Below are 22,903 nucleotides of genomic sequence, written 5' to 3'. Positions count from 1 at the left end.
AAATATTAATTATTAATTATATTCCTTAAAATAATTTAAACTTTTCTACTATAATTACTATTAATATTAAATCTATAACCTAGAGTATATATTTACTTAAGTATATTACTAATAGAAATACTCTTTTCTTTATTATTAGCTTAATATTTTAATTTAGTTTTTAATATAAGGCATTAAGATATTCTTTTTCTTAGATTACCTATTTAATATAATCTATTTTAATAAAATATAAAAGAATTAAGACCTTATAGCTAAATTATATTAATATAATATTAAGCTTATTATTATATATAGATATAGAGTTTCTATATATATTATTAATTCTTATATTTTAAAGCTTTTTCTATTAAAAAGTTAATTAATATAACTTTTTAATATATTCTTTATTATTAGCTAATATAATAATTAGCTATTCTTTATTATTATATAGATTATTATTCCTATAAGTTAAAGCGCTAAGGCTATTATCTCTAGGGTCTAGACTTACTTAATATAATATATTATTAAGATTACTATTAATTAGCTTTCTTTATTATATAAGCAATTAAATAAAAGGACTTATATATTATATTACTTTAATTATTAGTATTAATAATTTCTTTATTTTTATTATTATATTATAAAAGAGAGAGGATTTTTTACTATTTATTTAAAGCTTTTATTTTAATATAAGGTTTTAATCTAATATTAAGCCTTATAATACTATTATATTATTACTATTAACTTATTATTACCTTATATTTACTATTAAGTATATAGCTCCTTTTAAAGTATTAGCTGCTATAAGGAAATAAGTATTAAAGAGTATATATATATTAAATATTATTTTTAATAAGCTAGTAATAAATTATACTTCTATAATAAGAAATTCTACTTTAATTTATAATATCCTTATATAATATAAAAGTATTTTTTTTAATAAGTATTTTAATATATATTTTATCTTAATTAGATAATACCTTAGGTCTCTTAAATTATTTATTATTCTTACTCTTATTTTAATAATAGTAATACTTTAAAATGCCTTTTATTATATCTAGAGTTATATCCTTAGAATATATAATATCCTTAATAGAATAACCTATATTATATATTATTTAAATCCTTATTCTTTTTTAAATAGAATAATTCTAGCCTTAAAGTAATTAAGATATATTTAACTGTTAATTAGATATATTAAAGATAATATATTAATATTATATCTAAAGAGAAAGCGGGGTTAGGTCCAGAACGGGTCGGAACTTTTGCGCGCCTACTGTACATCAAAGTCACTTCCATGTATTGATACAAGTCCCAATGCAATATAGATGAAACAAATTCACAACGTATAGTGGCCAGAGGTACGAAAGGTACCTAGTAGTAGTATTAGAGAACCTACAGAGTACACTCGTGGCTATCGACTTACCCTGTATCGTAACATCACATTGCCTGGTAAATCTCAACCAACTGAATCAAACCCATGCAGGGGATTAATTACAAACATCAACTGAACAAACAAGCAACTTATGATATCAATTCAACTGTCTCTGGCTGATACCTTTGTCTGGACCAGCAAATCATATTTAGCCGACCTCAACAACCACTATATATTCACAACCAAATGTACCAACACGCCCAGTGATGAAAGAAGGATTTCCGGGGCCTGTGCTGTGCCGCATGCAAGAATTATTTAATGCTGCTTGGGAGATCAGAGACACAGGTGAAAATCTCACGCCCATCTCTATCTTGTAGGCAGTGCAGAGTAACATTGTTAGATGACAGATTTGACAATCGCGATTCAATAAGTGGAGCTAGACTGAAAGGAGGGAAAGAAAGAAAGAAAGAAAGAAAGAAAGAAAGAAAGAAAGAAAGAAAGAAAGAAAGAAAGAAAGAAAGAAAGAAAGAAAGAAAGAAAGAAAGAAAGAAAGAAAGAAAGAAAGAAAGAAAGAAAGAAAGAAAGAAAGAAAGAAAGAAAGAAAGAAAGAAAGAAAGAAAGAAAGAAAGAAAGAAAGAAAGAAAGAAAGAAAGAAAGAAAGAAAGAAAGTGCCAGCGAGAAATGATATGATACGACAAGAAATGATCTGACATTATTTGTATCACCAACAAGCCTGTAAAGTTTGCTCTTTTAGATTTTACAGAACCAACATGCGCTGTTTTATTTGAGATGTGCTCGAGCACACAGCAGAGTGTTTGGTAGCGACACCAGAGCGAACCATATCATGACTCGCATTGCAAAACACCAGGAACGCTTGGGCGCACGTCAAGGTAATTAGTTGAGCCAGTTCAAGGATACATAATCTCAACGGGGAGGCATTCCACAGCCCCATGGCTAGTTTCTGCAACCAAACTTGGCAGCTAACAGTCAACTTGTGATAAAATTCACCCTGGGTTTGTCTTTGCCTCAACTTGTTTCGCAGCCAAGAACGCATCTGCGTAATTAATTGCAGGGCAGATATGGCACTCAGCTCGCAAACCATCACCGATACAGTATAGTGCTGCCCCATAAAGCGGCTGGCGTTCGCCCTAACATCAACTCCAAGCTATTGGGCCCAATACGCTTTGATGGCCCCGATGCTGCACAGGCAGACAGGCAACAGGGGCGTGCTTTAACTCTCGGAGCAGAGTCAGGAACTCAGGAACTCACCTGGCACGACTGCTAACTAAATCAGAGGACCCTGGATCGGCCACGGAGCCGCTGTCTCATATTCCCACATCATTTCTTCTTGGTCCGGCTAACATGCCTTCTAGCGCTGTGACTACTCCATTTCCTGGCAGTAAGGCCAGCGGTGAGCAACATCTGCAGATGCTCCGGCCCTTGTCGCTAAACCACCTGATAGGGATGTGAGATGGTGCATGAGTCTTGGACACTGGCCGAACTCGTCACTGAGCTGGAACTAACCAACCGCGGTATTTCAGACCCGATGATCGACGCAACTACCCGATAAAAGTGATTTCAGGGTCCTGGGGGTTTGATCTTATCGACGCCATGGCCAGTGCCAAACCCCAGCCTGTGAGCCGGATCGTCAATAGCCCCAGGCCATTTGTATTTAACACAGCACTGTCTCATTAAATAGGCCCCATTAAGGGTTCTTGCACAGGGCAGAAACTGTATAGTCTGAGATCGAGTTGCATGAAGTGAGTATCCTGTCCATAACCGCATTGTGGCACGAACTCTTAAGACGCAAACTTCAGTTTCACCCCCTAGATATAGATTCAACATGGCTGCAATGCCATCCTCTAGAACGATCATGCATATACTATGGAATCTCCACAGGTATCACATGCCGCAGCCAGATAGACATCGCCCACATCGTCGTACCGGTCAATAATGACCAAGTCAGGGTCCAGCATGGCCCACGATCTCGGATATTGAATGCGTTGTCAGGCAAGACCCAGAAGACTCTTGAGAGGCCCGTTTTGGGCCTTTCTGACCTCTACCAGAGGCTCCACGGTTGGTTAAAGGCCAACGATGAAGTACTGGCAAGGCGAGTTATCGTTTGAATTGGCCTACAGCAGATTTGGAAGGTATGCGCAAAAGTAAAAAGGGGGGTCTACTTGCCATATCATATCCCTCCAGTGGATAAGAGAAAGAAGTGAATCACGAACAAACCACGTTCAATCCCACACGCTCGTGTAACATCCGGGACGATTCACCTAGACAAGATACGTGGACAAGGAACTTTGACTGCGAGAGGATGCGTACGAGCTGATCAAAACGCGACTAGAACTCAACTCTCCGGCATCCGAATGAAATATTTGACGGCGGTCAGAAACAACTGCCGTGGTGATAAAAAGAGAAACACTAAATTGGCGTTTCTAGCTCGTCAAGATCGCCGCTTGGACACCTTCTCGAAGATTGATTTGCTGGGGGGTTCAATGCGTAGCTCGACTTGACTCATGATCATGCTTAAAATGTAGATAGACCCCTCAAGCCCTGTCCATGCTAGTTTTGGTTGGTAAATTCGCATGACTTTTGTATAATGCTTGTCTATGGGCGTAAATGTCATCCTCTCGACTTTCTCATTCATGCTATAGCAATTGCTTTGTTGATGCAACAAGACTGTGCTTGGTTTGAAGTGGATGCCTATGTGAGCAATATAGGACAAATACCTTGCTAACCAAGTTCGTAAGAAGGCTGTAAATAGCAAATATATTAACTTCATCTCAGCCTTTCGGCACCAAGGCTTGCCATGTGGATTAATGAATCGCGCTTTGGTCCAGAAGCAGGGGTCTGGAAATCGTCAGCTTCCAAGACCCCCGCCCCGATATGGGGAATGAGATACGATACGATACGATGCGATGCGATTCGATGTGCTGCCGGCCTACAACACGAGATGAGATACGATGTGAGGAGAGTTGAAACACAGTTGAAGCCATTTCATTCGACCGGTAGTGACCTGTTCAAAATTCCCGCCGAGGCTCCATGCGAATTTTCAGTGCGTGGTTGCCCAGACTTGTGTAGTCAAGATCGATAGTTGCTCGTTATCTTTATGACTGGTCATCCATCATCACCCGCTCCGAAAACACTAAGAGGGCATCGGGTAGCAAGCGAACAAGCTTTCCATCACATCGTATGATGAATCACGCCAGTTTGGGTCAAAGAAGGGGCAAACAAGCCTCAATTGACCCAAAACAGGCAAGTCATTCGTGCGCTTGGTTAAGCTTGTCTTCTTCTTAGCCAAAGCGGCAAGGCTGAGACGACGACTCGGTACCAGAAGAATGATATGGGATATCTTGTCTCGCATCCGCGGAAGCGGTTATCGACTAAATTCGTAGACCAGTTCTTAGCTTGAGAACATCGCAACAATACGCTAACAGCAGCATTGAGAGTTCTGGTGCGGAATTTAGTCCGAAGCCCTTGACGCCAAAACGCAAATGTAGAGCCGCCAAAAGGCCCAAGCCGTGACTACTGTCAGGTGTCTTCAGTGGCGCACCCTAAGACCTCGGTTGGAAGTCGCTGCCAGCTCGGCTGGCAAACCCTCAAGTTATTGAATAAGTGGCGGTTGCTCGGTATTCATCTCGTATATATGCTTTCGGATCGATCACGGACATAGCATAATCATCGATTGAACGGATAAGTATTCATGAGGCTGATGTCCAGATCGACTAAGGTCCTCTTTTGTCGTTGGCCCCGGGGCCTGAACGAACAACAAGGTGTAGTATACTGTATATACTATACCGGCCAATAGCACATTCTTTGATATTAGGCGACTCGGTAGTGCCAAGTTGAAAAAGACAATCGCCAGCATTGATGGAGGAGTCGTTATCTGACCTAGTGTGGCCATAAGGATTTTGGATTTTTACCAATCAGAAGTGGCGGACTGCCTGGCTGAACCTGTCAGCATTATTACCGATCGATTCACCACAGCCGTAACTTACCTATCAAGCAAGCATTGTAGTTTCACAACAGAGCGCAACTATGGCTCACGCATAGGCAGATGAAGGCAGTTACAGTCAAACACTAAAGCCGTGCAGTTGTTTGTTCTTATGGCCACCTTTAGTCCTCATATTATCGGCGGATAAGGCGCAATGGACACAGACTTGCCACGGTGGTGAGCGAGGTCGGTACATACTATCAGTCTGGTTGCAGGCTCGACGTTTACCAAGACAGGAAGCTCAATGTGTCCCAAGGGTCTTGCTGCATGTTTGACACGCACGCTGAGCTAATGGCAGCAGCACTTCGATCGATCCATCCGCCTGTGGGCCCGATATAAGATTTGCTCACTAGCTCACTGTATCCCCCCAAAACAAAATCAAGTCACAAAGCATAGTCGGTGAATGGAAATGAATGCAGGAGGTGTCCGTGTTGTTGTTGACCCAAAGTGGTAGTAGTATTCGTGAGAAGAGCGTTGGCGTTATTATCAACTCCATCAACCAAGAGGTGAAAAGGGGTGTGGAAACGCTGAAAGCGGTGTGGTGTGTTCGCGGGACGGGCAGGATCTCACTAGTGTACGGCGCCCTGGGATCAGACGATCGTGCTGTCGAGCCTGCCCCACATCTAGCCAGATCCCAGGGTTCCCGCCATTCCGTCCTGGTGTTGATGGACAAATAGATCCTTGTCCTTGTTTCTCCTGAGCTGTTCAATAAGAATTGCTGCTCCTTGGTCTTCTGCCTTCCTGTAAGCTGTTCAGTCGCTGTTTTTCAGGCTAAACGCGTCTATGCCTGTAAGATGTATCGATGTACGTATACATCCTTCTCTCACCAGTGGCAAACTGGTCACGAATTCTTTTGTGACAACTGAGTGTTCAATATGATGAGTTGTTGATGAGCCTTGACCGAGCGGGGACTTAGCACTCGGAAGACCAAGCCCTCACCGATCGCTTCGGGCGCAACCCACCCTTGACATGAGAAGCAGCAAAGACTGTATACGATAGGACTTGTACGTTGAAGTTGTCAGTAGACATGTGTGTATGTTGGCGGTATCCCGGGGTCATGGCCTGGTCATTGGATCGCCCACCCCGTACAAAGCAGACTCAAGAACAAGAAATCGATCTACTGTAAAGGTACAGTACTTCGTAAGTTGTCCGAAGAAGTATAGCCACGTCATTGTATCGCGACCCCGATCGGCTGGGGTTGGCTGAAATACTGACTTTGCTTTGGGGCTGTATTACTGTATTGCTTCCTACCTGGATCCTCTTATGCTCAAAAGTGCTCGTAACAGGACGACAAAAACGACCGTGAGTGTGAATTAACAGGCCACTTACCAATTGTAACAGTATGTGCGGCCACAACTACTATGATGCTTCAATTTGTAAGGATGTTACGTCCTTTAATGAGACCTCGGCAGTTGATGACCCTCGAAGGGACGAAGAGCAAAAAGTCCGCTTGTTCGCATGTACTGTCACACTAGGGATCGTGCGCTTGAACCATGAAGGCCTCATATGCTCGCTCCTAACACGAAGTGCCTATCCAAGCAAGGATGTGACCAATAACCCCCTTTGACGTGGTATCTCAGATCAAGTCTGGGGTTTGCAACATGGTGCAGGAGAAAAAATGATTACCATACTCGCTATGTTGTTGCTGCTAAGCTTGTTGACGTCTGAAGAAATGAATAAGACGAATGAGATGTCGAGAATAATAAACTTGCATCTAGCTGAGTCTTGACAAGCATTGTTTATGTGTTGCTTTTTCGAGCGTTGTGCATCATCGAGACCGTTGAATCGAGAAGCTGCAGGACGGACGCATTTGGACCATGGGGTCGGGTGTGCGCGGTCAACATCCATGGTCGGGATGTGCCGTTAACCAAGCACCGGTGGGTGTTATTGGTCATGTTTGCGTTAATTATGTACGGTGGGTTGGTGGCCGCCAACTGGATTTCACCAACACCCGTTACATTTTAGGCTCACTTGGTGACAGACTGTGTAAGATATGCATCGGAGTGCGCATGTGGGTGGACTCTCGGCGAATATTACGCGAGAGCCTGTCTTGAAGATATGTCAGAGCAACCACTGAGTGAGGAGCAATCACTGTGTTGAAGCACTGCACTGTATCTGTGGGGACAGATAGTAGGAGGGTGCGGACAGATAACAACGCAATGCTCCTCAGGCCGGGATGCTGTCGCATTGGCGGTTGTTCTTGTTGAGGAATCATGATGAATGAGAGATCGATTTGCGAAGATCCAAAGGAGGTCGGGCAAAGGCTGGGACAAAGGTGGTGAAGCCGGGGGTTGAAACCATCAAACAGGGTGACAGCGCTTGCATGAGATCCATCGGTGATGAATCTCCAAAATGACATTTTAGGTAGCCATGCCGGCAACCAGTTTTATCGATTCCGATATTTGCGATGATCAGCGGCTGTTGAGCTGGCGCAGAAGTAAGGCCAGCCGGGGGGTCATATCATTTGAATATTATGACCAAGCAGGAAACTGCTGCTTGTCTCCGAGTCCGAGTCCACGTCCAAGTTCACGTCCAAGTCCAAGGCCACTCAATGGGTGATTGTTGGATGCATCTCAACAGGCAGGCATTAATGTTAGCAAATCATGTATCATCTGATGATCTGCACGTCGTAAAGGCGTTTGATTTTGTAGGAATTTTCCGAACACGATTCGCCAAGGGGTTTGAAATGGTGTTTGAGAAGGGTTATTGAGAAGCGATGGAAGAAAGGAGGTCCATAGGACATCAGGTTGACCCTCTTTTTCTTTCCCTGACATCACTTTCAGGCAATGTATCAGTAGGCAGGCACGCGAACACTTCGGGTTTGGCCCACTGTGATAATTCGGAGTTCTTTCTCTTGTCCCTTTTACTTCTTCTTACGGCATAGACTTTTATTATTGAGCAAACTTAGAAACAGATGAAGCTGTTGGGACTGACAGGGCACTAATAGCGAAAAAAGACATGGAAACCCCAGCCAGCCTGTGTGTGACTGCTCCAGTTTTCTAACTAGATCCACCAGAACTTGAGGGTCAAAAGCAACCTGGTTGACCACCTGCCTCTGCCGCTCTAGAGAACTGCTGCATAAACATAAACAGTCTGGGATTTGTTTTTGCATCAAGTGCGAATCATCAAGACGTTTGAATGGCGTGTTCACCGAGGGGAATGCTTGACAGATGATCAATTATAATGGACCTGTATCATCTACTCTGTATAAAGCCTGTGTTCAGTAAATTAGAGGTACGTAGTGCCCTGAGAGGATAACGATGCGCTCATTTATAAGTTAGCATGAGTAGAGCAAACTTTGTAGATCTGTATTTCCAGGGGTCAAGAGAGGAGCACACATAACCTTGTTACAGTGGAATTTACTGATTTGACCAACGGCCAAGCATCAGCATACAGGGCTCGACTTTACGCAGCACATGAAAGGACGGTAGGATTGTGTGCCATTTTCATCATCTCGTGCATTGTCTTTTAATCCTCTGCTTGTCCCGTCTTTTGCTAGCCCAACTCCACATGAACAATCTCAATTGAAAGGCGATCCCGAATGTCCATGCGCTCCTTACTACGTCAGAATATTCCTTTTTAAAAGAAGGAAACCCCATCATGTATGCTTTGATTATCAAGGGATATTGCCAGTTGTTAGGATTCAAACACAGTTCGTCCGCCCTGCATTCAATGCTCACCACGTGTTCCATTCCTAGTACAGTCCTCATTCGACTCAACTTTGCTCGTCCTCTTCTGAGGCCCCCCATTGAACGACGGTACATATCCACATTGTAAGTGAAACACATTGCTATTGGATACCAGTGGTTGATAAAACGCTCCGGAAAATACAATCCAACCCGAACAGAGACCACAATGGCTCCAGTACGATAGGTAACCTAAATGGTGGTAGCCTGCAGGGAACGATGCAACATGGTTGGGAGTCATCCATTCGATCTAGTTTTCTCTTGGTGTCAGACTTGCGGGCGGACCTGGAAACGACGGGAAATAGATCAATGCTGGTCGGTCGGTAGGTAGGGATAAAGGATAACATCGGTCGATACGATATAGTACTTTGGGGTATTGTGGATCGAAGTACCTGGATCTTGCAGCGCAGCCCAGGTCATGACCGACATGTGTGTAATCTGTATGTAGCTGTAGGGAAGTAGCCAGCTGAGACGGGCGCATCTGATCTGTCTGATGCAGTGTGCGGAAACCCGCCCGTCTCTCACTCCATATGCCACCATCATTGGAGCAAAGCGTGGACTTGTACACTGCGAGTCTCAAAGCTATCGTTCTTGTCGTTAGGCGCTGATGAAACCCCATTCCCTGATGGGAGACTGCACCACCGCTTAGGATCACGGATATGTAGGGATCCACGAATGTCTGATGAGTTGGCCGTGTAACCGTGAAAGCTGATATGCAAATATCTCACTCAACTCGATCAGTCGTGCACCCCCTTTCCTTTGCTCAGTGCACCTCACACATTCATTCATTGCATACATGCTGACGATGCAATATACGGTTTGGGTACAGTCCAGATGCAAGCAATTGCAAGACCGAGGCAACGAGCCGGGAGGCGTTATCGCGGAGGCTGAGTGGCTACGTTATTATTACTTGTTGGTAGTCAAGGATCAAGCTTGACTACATGCCTGGGTAGGTATGTACTACATTGCATAGACAAAGTCCAAGTACCGTGTAATAAGTTTCATAGTGCGATCGATATCAGGCCACCTCGCAAGCCCTCGTCGCAGTCAAAGGATGTTCTAGGCTTCTGGTCTGGCACGCCCTGACCCTAAGATCTTCCAGTCCGGGCCATTCAAGCCTAACCCGATGGTCGCTGCTTAGTGTGTGTGATGAGCTTGCCCGGGGAAGGCTTAGCTCTGGCAAGAAACACACGATTTGAGGCTGATGGTGGGTGAGGGCTTACTGTCAATGGTTCCGGTTGGTTTCTCGCTCCAGCCGTGCGCTACGCCGCATCGTGAGGATCTCATGATCGTGTCCGCTGGGATTCTGTCCTCCAGCGTTCGAGATCTGACCCCTGACGACATTGGACGTTTCTGCCGTCTGTGTCACAGCACCTTTCAACGTCCATGTACGGTAATCGGGCCTAGTAAGCCCTGCACCAATAGACAACAGGCAGTTGCTTGACATTTAACATTGGCAATTGGCTGACCACCCCATCATGTAGCATTCTCAATCCCAATCCTAGCGCACTGAATCGACGATTAATATCTCCAACGTTAGATCCCGACCGTTGGAACTTTTTTTTTTCGTTGGTTTTGAGAAGCGAAGGAGGGCTGTGTAACTGCATTTGGGATGGCTTATACTTGGCCAGGCTGGACTAGGCTGTGTCGACAGGTTTCTAATTATTGAACAATATCCAAGGTCCAAACGTTCTGCCCTTTACAGGACGACATGCGGGTTTCTTTTTCCTGAGGGTCCCTGTTTCCACTTCTGCCTCCCATCTATTCCCGAACCTGACTCGATATTAAACAGGGGTCGTTGATAGCCTTGGCTTAGATTGTTACTTGAACAAAACAACCCGAATTAGTCGTGGACTTGCGAGGTGCAGAAACCGAACAACAAGGTAAATCAAATTGACAATTAAAGAAGCAAACATAAAACAACGTTGAAGGAATACTTGTGGGGCTATGCAACTGCTTAATAAACGAGGAGACGACTGTTAATGACAGCTTCGTACACTACAGACAACACAAGCATAGCGGAAGTACAAAGTCATCACTTGTCACATCGCATGAGATGAGATGAGAAGAGAGGATACTTCATATCCAGCTCCATGTACATGTCCTTTGGACCGGTGCAACAGCTCAGTCAAGCCGAGTAATTCTCGTTTGCGCACAAGATCAGGCCAAACTCATGCAGCTGGCAAGCAAAACGAATGTCAAGATCCGATGCTTGTCGTTTAGATCGCCCATCTCTGACCCGAATCCGATTTCGAGGAAATCTCTCTTGCTCTATTCGCTGTATATGGGGCTGACATGCATTGTGTGTGGGTTTAGCATCGGGGATATGCTATATGTAGGTAGGTACGTACATATATATATACCTGGGTACAGATATACCTACATTAGGCGAAGAGCACACATGTGAACAAGCAGTGTTTGTACATCGGGGACAGACCACGATTGACAGATGAGAAATAGAACAGGCACTACTTGACAAGGTTCTTTTGCTATTTGCTTTTTTGTATCCTGGTAAAGACCGAGTTGGCTTCGAGAGGTGGTGCTGAAAAACGTATGACCTGCATCCTCGATCAGCACATGGAGGAATCTGCCGAACCTGAAGAGTAAATGCCGACCGGATCAAAGTACAGAGATACCGCAGCAAAAGCAACTAACGAACTAAGTTGGCAAATCTAGAGGGGAAGGACGAGAAGGAGGAAAAGAAAGAAGAAAAATCTCAGATCCTCCTGCAGGGAACCTCGCTTACCTAGCTTACATGGCGCCTCTCAATAATAGTTGCGGGGTGTTTAATGTCGATGGGCCATGGAACTAAGCCAGATGGGACATTTTAGGACCTGGCTACCGTCTACGATGGAATAGAAGCAAACTGGGGCTTCCTGAGCTTCCACCGGTACTGTACGGCATGGAAAGTACTAAGGTAAATAAGTGGGGTACCCACTTACTCAGGTCACTCACTGTATGCTCTATTCTTACGGGCTGGATTAGATAGACCCTGACCTTGTAGGCACTAGAAGCATGCTAAATATTTCCATTCATCCGTAGGTCAGCCCGCGCCTGATCCAGGACAACAGACTTTTGTTCTGTCTCCATTTGCTTGCTAGATAGGTTTCTTATCCCTGAAAAAAGTCCAATTTGATCGGGTAGAAACGTGATTGTTACGTACTTGCACAAGCACAAGGACGATTGCATTGGCAGAATTCTCCGACTTGTACTATCCTTGTAATTGAACAACGTAACGTTGTGTGTCACTTCTTTCTTGAAGGAGACAGACGGGATACAGTAACTAGTCCGGTTCAATCCAGCCCAGTCCAGTCCATGTCTCACCAAGGTATAACAATGGTTAGACAAAATCATGACCGAACCCAAGGTTACTGGTAGATTTCAGATACCTATCGCCAAATACTCAACAATCATGCAGACGAGAACCTACAGCCACGGATACCTTTCCCAAGATCAACAGGTAATTAGTTCAAAAACAAACAAAACTCCTCTGTCACTGCATAGTCACACAACATTAAGTTGCACAGCATGACCGTTTTCGCCAGGGTTAAAGGCAAAGAACTGTCCAGAGAGGGAGAAGCCTTCATCAAAGCACGGAGCCCTGGTCCTTGTCAGCTAAGCTCATGTCATGACTTGACATCTCTCCCAACGGCGGCACAGCCGATGGATGTTCCATCCCAAGCGACTGGAAACAGTAATTAATATCTTCAAACGAGATTCAAACAAAAGGCCAGATGAAGGAGATCCAGCCAGCAACCAGGGAGACCCATGCCACTGAGAACCATCTGCTCTTCCATGTGACGCACCCTGACGGTCAAGATTGCATCGAAAAACCCATCCACGTCTAGAAAATGCCGGTGCACCAGTCAGGACTTCTAGCGTAAAACTACAAGAGCTATTTGACACCCTATCCATGCTATTCTGAGACATGCACGTAGTAATTAATTTACTGGTCTTGCGAACCGCCCAACCTTATGTTGATCGTTAATGTCCCGATTACGAGATAAACTGTATCAGAACAGGAGAAGCACGTCGAAATGGAATCGTCGCCTATCGCAGTAGAATGTGAAAGATAGAGTGACCAAGGATGTGCATGCCCCTGCCTCTTTCATGCATCGTTCTGGAAGCTCAGTGGGAATGGGAAACCTTGTTATAACAACTGAAATTGGGCGATTACACACCAGGATAATGCTGGTGATGCTAAATCAATCGGACCACTGGGACAACACTGTAGATATTGTACTTGACATACCGTGTATTGCTTCCTTCGACATGGGCCAACGAGGACTTATTGTCAGCCAGGTGGTTTTCGCCATGTCAAACCCCAAGGGAGGAAAGGTCGATCGATGGAAGCCATCACCAGATCATTCGCCCACAGCTCGAGCAATAACCTATCAACACCTGCTTTGGCTTGGCTTGGCTTGATTCGCCGGCGAGAAATCCATGTCATGGAACATCCTTGGCTGGTCAAAAACCATCTACGATTGACCATCGGCTAAAACAACCTAGACCAAGGAACCAAACAATCGACTGTCCTTACCCAACATACATTGACCAGTCGAACGAGACGTAACCTACTGGAACCCGTATAGCGCTATGTATCTTCTACGCATCTTTATCTCATCTCATCTCATCTCATCTCATCTCATCTCATCTCATCTCATCTCATTTTTGGCTCGTCAGTACATAGTATGAGCAGAGTGGCGACCTTGTGCACCACACACGTCCATGGCGGCGCACTAAGCAAGGGCGTGTCTGATCTCGAGAGATTAGGTCCGCGGGTCATCTCTGCGCTGCTGACGATGTGAATGGACAACCCGCCAGCGCGGCGCCAGTCGACGATTTCGCGTGGTGGCGGATGAACCATCCCTGCGGGAAGGGAGCCGCGGGGGACCGTTCGAATTGGGTTTCTTACACAGGGACCTGCGGGCCACACGTGCTGAAGCTCAAATAAAGTGTCAACTGGCAGGCAGCTCCAGAAAGCTAAGTACTTTATGGCAAGTTGAATGCCCGCCTGTACCTTCGCAGAGAGGTGGGCTTGTAACTGCTTGTAGCCTGGTCCTTGCCCACTGACGTACCTGGCTGCGGTGCCGCCCATCCATCGGGACCGACCCAATCTGTATTCTGCATCTGGAAAGTAGCCCATCTCTCCAAAACCTCTTTGTTCGTTGTTGTGGCTCACAATAGGCATGCCATCTGCGGTCAGGATGTTCATCTTGATCCATGGGTTTGCTCAACGTAATAAGTGCCGGATCCTGGTTTCTGGAGTTTTATTAGCTCCAGCTTTAAAAACTTTTGTTCCCAACTCTTTTCGCGTCAATTTCATCATCTCCCTTGTGAGCCGTCATAAGTAATGTTTCCCGTCATTTTGCCCCTATTCGCCTTGAGCTAGCATGCACTCCTGGCCCTCATGCCCTCTGTTCCATTACAGGGGACAAGCTAGACAAGCGATGCAACTACACTGTTCAATACCTAAAGAGACAGCCGACAGGGAACCCGACCTGTACCGGATCGAAATGTGACATGTCGATGAGAGACCATTTTGCTACCCAAATTGTTCATGTTCAACACCAGAGAAGTGCTGCAACATGAACATCTCAAAATAGCGATGTTATCATCGGAACACTGCCCCATATTCCGCCCGGCCCTTACTACAACGTCAGTTCGACACTCAAAGCACCCATCCACTGTGTTGCGCTTACCACCGCGTATCACTATGTACATGTGCTTGCCAACAACAACAACGGAACCGAGTTAAGGTGGCTCGTGCTCTTGCGGCAGCATCAGAAAAACCCGTCAGTTCCCAGTCAAGCATTGGGGTGGTTCAGGGGTGTCTTTCGGTACGTACTACTTGTCGACTAGGTACTCAAGCCAGACCGCTGCTGACCCCATGGAGCAGGGCCCCCCAGAAGTCGTACCATTTTCCAAAAGTTGAGATTGGAGATCTCCAAAGCCTAACCGCTACTGAGCCAGACCATCGTCATGCCCCAGCCATTGGTGCAGAACATGACAAGGTCGGTGTTTGAAGCAACGGCAGTGAAGAGTGCATCATTGTCTCGCTTTTTCTCCGGCTTCTCCTCCTCTAGTCTTTTTCTGGCACCAGAATACCTAGGTAGGAAGGAATGTTAGGGTAAAGGACTACGGATACGCATCAGGTTCCAAGGCATGCTTTTACACTAATGACGAATAACATAGAGATGCGCGTCCCCTAAGATCTTGCTTGCCAGAGATGAGATGCCACAGCCCTAGAGCAACATGGGGTTCTCAAGTCTTTTCCCCTGGTGAACTTCAAGGCCACTCATCCTTGTTTGCTCCCAGATGGCCCACCCATCCATGATCGATTTTGTTCGGATCCCTACCGTCCCCCTTCTCCACTTATACCGTATCGTAGACCGTCCTGCAGTTGTGTCCCCTAGCCAGTGGGAGCGAACCTTGAAATCCTTGTAGCACGGGCGGTATCTGTATCCGTGACCGTTTCCACCAGGCGTCGCGACCTAACGCCGTATGGACGGGATCAAGAATACTTGCTAAAAGTCGCGCTTGCTGATTGACTTGTCTGTGACGTTGGATGTCTCGTAAAGATTATCGTTTTTGGGATAAGATTGCCAGTATCCGACCCTTCAAACAGTTCTTTATCAGAAGGCTTTGTGTGTTCGACGGTAAAAGGGCATCGACCAATTCATATGAAATATTGCTGACTCGGTAAATGGAACTATAGTCGCGTTAGACTGATTAGTTTGGATGGATCACTGACAAACAATCGCGTCGGTGGTTCAGCCTGTACCGGTCGATCCTTTTATTAGTGTCCACGCTGGAGGTTACGCTTTTTCAACATGCGTATGCTTTGCTTCAGTAGGTGTTGAAATAAAGAGACGTTGAAGAGGACTGCATTGGTAGGTACTTACCAAGACAATTAAATACTGGTTGTAGGTTATTATGACTTGTTTGCTTGTCTGTCTGTCTGCTGCAGTATCTCGATAGCATACATGTATGTATGTATATTAATTAGTGGGTGATAGAAAGGACGACTGATCGAGGTGTTGATCTCACATCTGGTTCCTCGTAGCGTGATGCACTGTAACTCAGTTGGTGATTTTTAGGTGGTTGTACTGCTTGGGTTGCTTCTGTCACATCGCAGGTCCTTCCGTTCTAACTATACCTTGCTTCACCTTGCTTTGCCTTGCCTACCTACCTACTACCTACCTACCAGGCCTGCCTCGTAGCTTGTAACTGCGCAATATTCCTTCCTTCCTCTTTCCGCTGCCCTTCTCTTCTGTTCTCTCCCTCCTTCTATCTGTCTTTCTCGCACCTCCACATTTCCGCAGCAACAAAGAGATAACCGACTTCCTTCCCCTGACCTCGACCTTTGAATCTCTCTCTCTCATCTTTCAACCTTTTTATTTTCCACCTTTGTCGATTTGTCCCGTACCTTCCTTTCAGTGACCCCCGCGCTGACTCAAGCGCCTGCAGAGACACCGCCGTCCGCAGCAGCAGCAGGATTTGTCCTTGCCCGCCATTCTAGTGGCCGCGCTGCCCGGCTCCGTGTCTGTGTGCAATACGTTATAATTGCACTATCCCTTGCTGGTCAACCCATCCCAGTCTAGTCTTCACTCGACCAGAATTTTGCGCAACTTGTGAGAGACCAGAGAGAGAAGGAGAGGGAAACAGCAAAGTGATCACCAAAAGTCAATTCGAAATACCGACGTCGTCAATCAACAACAGCGCCAGCACTCGAGTCATCGTCGGTACAGGTTCTGGTCAACCAACCTTTTTACATTCCGACCTTAGCTTCGCGCCGCGCGCGCCAGGTGTTATCCACGTCGTGTCGAGCAAATCCCTCCACCACCAAAGGCATCGTCTACCTCAGGATTTCTAGCAGTCACATTTGCTAGCTTCGACTTTGTTGCCAACAGGTGCAATCCAGTGCCGCGATTCTGAGCTCCACCCGCCCAATTCTTTCGTTGGCTGTCTTGGGCTAACCTACGTGCTACGTCCCCAGACCCCGGGCATTGGACCAATTCCGCGGCAGTCGCTCGTCTGTTGAGTTTGCGCTACTCTTCACACTTGCCTTGTGTCCCAAAAGACGGACAGCAGCAATTGATCGATCAATCAATCAAACTGGTTCTTCCATCTTGAGAGTTCTTGGTATTTGGCGCTCTGTCAGCAGCCAGCCTTCGAATATTCCAACCCAAGCAAACCCCAGTCTTACGGCCCCTGTGTGTCCGCCAGAACAAATCCAATCCCGACCAGGACAGGACCTAAGTAGGCGGAACCCCCCTGCCACTGTCCCGCTCAGCGCCACCACGAGGGACCTTGTCGCTTGTCCATCGCACGCCAGATCTACCCACCCCCCCCCCCTGACCTGGTCTGGTCTAGTATTATTTGTTTCTTTTCTTCTTCGCTTCTGTTCATTTCGCCTCATCGGTCCCCCCTCCCCGTTTTGACACCCCATTGCCAATCCTCACCTGAGCCCATTGTCACATCTGTTATCCTAGTCCCGTGTCGACCCCATTCCTAGCTTTTTTACTTCCCCTAGCACCAGCAGCTCGTTCTTTACCACCCCCCTCCCCGTTATTCAGTGCTACTGTTTTCTTTCGCCCATCAAACCACCCCCCAAGCCGGATCTAGCCAGGTCAGATGCATCTACGGCCTTAAAACTGTCCCAAGTCATTGTTAGTAATTACCAGATCCGCTATGGAAGCGGCTGACTCTGGAGCCAGGCAAAGGTCCGTTTGAATCCTAACTTCAATATTATATTTCTGTCTGCCCCTCCCATATCAACTAACATCTTTTTTACTCTTACAGCCGTCACTCTGCTACCAATTCAGAACATCAACTCCACCGTCCATCTCAACTCGATCAGCCATATTCAGATCATCGTCGTCATCATTCCTACTCGCGGGATATTCTCGACAGGTCGTCATATCGAGAACCTCCCGCCATGGCAACGGCAACGCTCATCGCTCCGTCAGCCCATTATCCAGCTCAACCGCCTTTCCCAAGCTATTCCCAATCGAACTCGGGTGCCGCCAGCATATCCAACATGATTTCTTCCGTTGAACCTCGAAAACAAGCAGATGATCAAGAGCCGCCAAACCGTCAATCGCTTCCGTCTATCTCGGAAGTCATTCAGGGCACCAAGCCTGGACCATATCCTGTCGCACATGCGCCTGGTCTCCAGTCTACCCCGACTCTGCCATCGCCCTTTGCCCCGGCTCCTCGATCTTTCCCCGAAACTGAGAAACGTTCCTCTCCTCAGCCTCTTCACCCGACCTCAGCTTTTTCTCGGCAAGATGGCCTACCTACGTTTTCGGACTCACCCCGCCCACACTTCAGCAGCCGTCCATCACTTCCTCCTGTCTCTGATCGTCGTCAGAGCCCTCCGGCCAAGCCTGATCTACCTCCTCAGCATCACCACCTCGAGCAAAAGCATTCGGAACCTCATCACCCTCTGAATGGTGTCTATTCGCATCCTCCGCCGCCGCCTCCTCCGGCCCCTGTCGCATACCAGCCTGGTCAATTGCCTCCTGGGCAGATGCCCCTGCCTGCGTATCCTATTTCCCCAAGACACGCAATGCCACCGCCCGCCTCTGGGCCATACGACCCCCGAGCACCTCCACCACACGCAGAGGAGTCTGAATATGCTAGAGCTAGGTATGAAGCTACAGTTGACAGGCACTTTGAGAGCTGGAGCTATCAAGACTCGTTGAGCCGAGTAAGTTTTAATCCACTTTGAACCAATGCTGGTCATTGCTGACTTTGTCTAGATTGGCTCGTCATCTCGTACCATCTTCAATTTTGCCGAAGCGTACAGCAGAATCGCTCAAGAGCAGCACGGCGCTCACCCCATTCCAGCTCGACTACCTACAGAACGCGAAGTCAGCGATATGCTTAGCAACATTGAACTTGTCAAACGCTCTTTGGAACAAGTGCGAGACCTGGTACAAACCTCAATTCAGAACGAGCGAGCTCGAGAAGGAGCCAAGATGAAGGGTCCTTACGAGGAAGAACACGATGTTAACATGTATGGCGATGGAATGAAGCCACAATACGGCATTACAGAAGTTAAAAAGAGACGAGGAGTAAGTCAGATTGATCAACACGCGATAAAACACAAGCTGACAAGATGCAGCGCGCTGCTCCCCCAGGAAGATGCCATAGCTGCAACCGAATCGATACTCCGGAATGGCGACGTGGACCCGACGGCGCCAGGACATTGTGCAACGCGTGTGGACTGCATTACGCCAAGCTTGAGAGAAAACGGCAACTCGAGGCAAGATCTATCCGTCCCAAACCTGAAGAGGCCCACCGACAATGAGCCACGTCACATGCTGGAGATATCGACAAGAGATAATTCGAATTCGACATGGGGCTGCTCCTAGTCAATGGCAGACATACTCACACTCGACGGATACATATACGCAACATTTTACGTTTAATAATACCCATATTTCGGAGCGACGACTTTGCGTCGTTCTTTGTATATACGTTTTTACAACTCGGATACCTCAGGCTTCTCAGCAAGGATTCGCGGCATATCAGGCGTTTGTCTTATTATACACACCCCAACCAACGATGTTAGTGGGTGTGGTCTTGGGAAGTTTTTTACGGAGGGAGATGAAGTTTGAATTTCTAGACAAAAGAGTTTTCATGGGCCACTCAAACGGTGGAGAAGTCTTCAGGATGATAGGGGGACGTAACGCAGAGCAATCATGGTAGAAGTTACCAAATTGAGGTGTTGGTTATGGTCAATGGAAGGAAATGCTATTTACACGGGATTGACAATTGAGAAGAAAATCACTACAGAATTATGGCATGTACCCCAAGACGAATAGTCTTGGCACGAAGCGAAGCAAATTGAAGGGTTGAAAGAAGTGATTTCGTTTGAAGCGATGTAAACTCATACAGGAGATTCGGCAATAACGACTTTTGAGATTAGTGACGGCTGAAGAAATCACAAAGTGACTGACCATATCAAGACTGGATAATCACTCACTCACGCCTACATGCACCCTTGAACGTCCCTGCAGAACTAGCGACAAGTGTGTGGCATGCGGTCCGATGCCGAGACGATGGTTGCTGAGACAAAAGAATCCGAGCCCAGATATGACATATTGCGATTTAGATTGGGATTTAGATGTTTGCCACTTGGGCATCGACAGAGAGACTATTGAAGGTTTTGGGAGTGTTGATTGGCCACTCTCGAGAAATGTAAGGTCAATCAATAACCTTGCCATGCAAGTAGGCTGATATGATCTACAGTACAGTCACAGTGTACGCATATATATATGTACGTACATAGTATTGATATACGTACATAGTATCGGTATACGTACATAGTATCGATATACGTTGCATTGGCAATGTATCTCAATGTACATGTACGTATATCTGTATAGATAGAAGAAAATGAAGTAGAATATGTACTGAGCAAGAGGCATGGAATAGTTCGTCAGATAACAAAGGTGACGACGAAAATAGGTAGTGAGTGCCAACTCATGACTACGGGAGATAACCTATAAAACAATCTAGGATGAACAGGTCGAATGCAATGGTTCGACAGCGACGGTTGGACAGAAGCAATGGGGTCGCACATGGGAGACGAGGACGGGAAAGGAGGCTAATCAAGGCACGAGCGGGAGATCTAACGACGGGTAGCCTGCTTGAGCTCATCGAACACGGGAACGTGCGTGCATGTGCATGTGTACAGAATTTATTGCTGAGTTGTGGTGTTGAAGTTGTTCTGGATAGACTACTGTAGTACAAGGTCTCAGCTGTAAGAGGTGTACATAGATTGTTGTTAGTCGGATATGCTTTTCACATTCCTATTTAAGAGCATTGCTAGTGCCAATATCATGCACTACATACATCAGATATATATGTGAGTATTCTGTCAACTCATGTGTTCAGCTATATAAGCGAGCGAGTGAGTGAGTGAGCTGCGATGCATGTATGCATAAAAGAGACACGGCAGAAATGATCAACGAGCGATTGTGATTGTGAAGTCATCGCCAGACCTGAACAGACATGTCTTGATGCCTGAACTACCCCAAAAGAAAGCCAGCCCGCACCATGAACAATGGGAAAGCAGCACGAGAGCTCGTATGCGCTGTTTCTTGTACCACTTGATCAGAGACAGGGCTGCAAGCACGCGATCTGCACGTCTTTCCAAGATCTTCCCTGGTCCTCCCCCTTTTTATGTTATGTTATGTGATGTGATGGATGAGGTTCTTTCCTGTAGCACTGTAGCACAGAAAAATAGGTATATAAACTATCAGATCATATCATCTCATCTCACCTCATGGCACGAACCCCCCAACACCACGCCTTTGCTCTGTGCGATGGTAGCACGAAGCAAGGTCAGCGAGAACAAGAACAAGATAAAGGTGCTCCTGTGCCGCGTGTCTGCAAGTGCTTGGCTGGTTTCTCCTCAGCTGCGTTACATGGCATTACATGTACGGAGTCTATATGTAAGTATCCATCCATGTGGCTTGGTCCGTCTGTATAAGGGATCTAAGCTAGTTTGAGAGTCAGGCTGGTAGAACCAGAACCGCTCGCTGTTTTTGTGTGCGCGTGTGTTTTGATTTTATGAGGCTCTGGCAGGTGGCATGCGAACCATGTGTATTGTGCATTACCCTGAGACTCATAAAACGTTTGGCTTTCTTGTAATGTGATGTATCAACTGGCTTGGTTCTGATGAGTGGATATTCGGTTGGGTATATGGATGGCCTCAACTAAGCAACCCCCTCCACAAAGAGTTCAAGGTCTGCTTTTGACTGAGACATGGCAGTTGAACGAATGGCTATAAGGTCTAGATTCTCAGGACCCAGGCTTGGATTGGGGATCGTCGCCTTTGAGAGGTGTCATAATTGTACAACTACGAATCAACAACAACCAGGGCATTCGCCCACTCACTCATTGACTTACTGCACTGCAACCAGGATCATTTGTTGACAGGCTCAGTATGGAATTCAACCGTTTATTTCTCAGCCGTCGTCAGTCACCCTTGTTTCATTCTATGGACCCTTCAACAGCCGTCATTCCAGCCAAAAGCCAAGAGGATCGGGCTCTTCACAGCCACGTGGTATTCTACACCCGAGGAGCAAGGATCTTTTGGTCTAACTTGTTTTTTTTTAGATTGTCTTTGCCTCAGCCATCCTCCCTTCTTCACTCTGGCCAACGAAAGAGAGAGTGTGTATATTTGGCTCGGAGGATGTCACTAGGCGTGGGCAGCACGAGGTGCTGAACCATATGGAGAAAGAGGGTTGTAGATGAATGCAAGGGCAGACAAATTAGACGCCCGCCGAGGAGAGATTTACTAGGCAAGAGTTTGGTGAGACCAAAAGTCTAAGGGTAGTTCGAGACAGGGATAGATTACTTGAGGAATGTGACTGGTTGACGTGGTTATCACAAACTACATTTATTCCCCTTCGTGGTCTCTTGACAAGAGATCCCTTCAGGTGGTGGCTGCGTACTAGAGTTTCTCGGTTACAGAAGTTCATGGTCTAGTTTAAAGTCATTTGGTTGGGTTGAATCGTACTATCCTCCTGCATTTTGACGTTGCATGGCAGCGGGTTTGACTCAGCCCAAGGTCTTATAGTCGGAAGAAATTAGGGCATGTGGTTTTATTTGTGTTTTTTTCCTTCTTCTTCTTCTTCTTCTTTCCTTTGTTTCAATCATTGGGGTTTGACTGACGTGCATTCTTAGACTGCGGCATTGCAATTAGTTGTTGAATCCTTGATCGTGCGTGGAATGCCAGTCAACGAGGATACCAAATATAAGCAAAACTGCCGAGCTGCTTCCTTCCACCTGAGACGTCATACCGAGTTCTTCTTCCTTTCCGGAAACCCGTTTTGTTAGAAG

At 46.2% G+C, this 22,903-nt stretch overlaps 1 protein-coding gene across 1 annotated transcript; it reads left to right on the top strand.

Annotated features, from left to right (window-relative positions):
* Positions 1 to 17,734: 17,734 nt before the first annotated feature.
* Positions 17,735 to 19,358, top strand: FSST1_005817 (GATA-type transcription factor; the record flags this gene model as incomplete). The annotated part of the gene is made up of 4 exons (XM_083232130.1): positions 17,735 to 17,766; positions 17,846 to 18,755; positions 18,808 to 19,122; positions 19,173 to 19,358. The coding sequence occupies 4 exons, from the start codon at positions 17,735 to 17,737 to the stop codon at positions 19,356 to 19,358; spliced, it is 1,443 nt and encodes a 480-aa protein (XP_083089247.1).
* Between the last annotated feature and the right edge of the window lie 3,545 nt (positions 19,359 to 22,903).

Source organism: Fusarium sambucinum, chromosome I (assembly GCF_050947815.1).
Source record: "Fusarium sambucinum isolate potato_lamoka chromosome I, whole genome shotgun sequence".
NCBI classification, from domain to species: Eukaryota; Fungi; Ascomycota; class Sordariomycetes; order Hypocreales; family Nectriaceae; genus Fusarium; species Fusarium sambucinum.
Note: the sequence above shows the minus strand (reverse complement) of the source record. Positions and strands in the feature narration are given on the sequence as shown.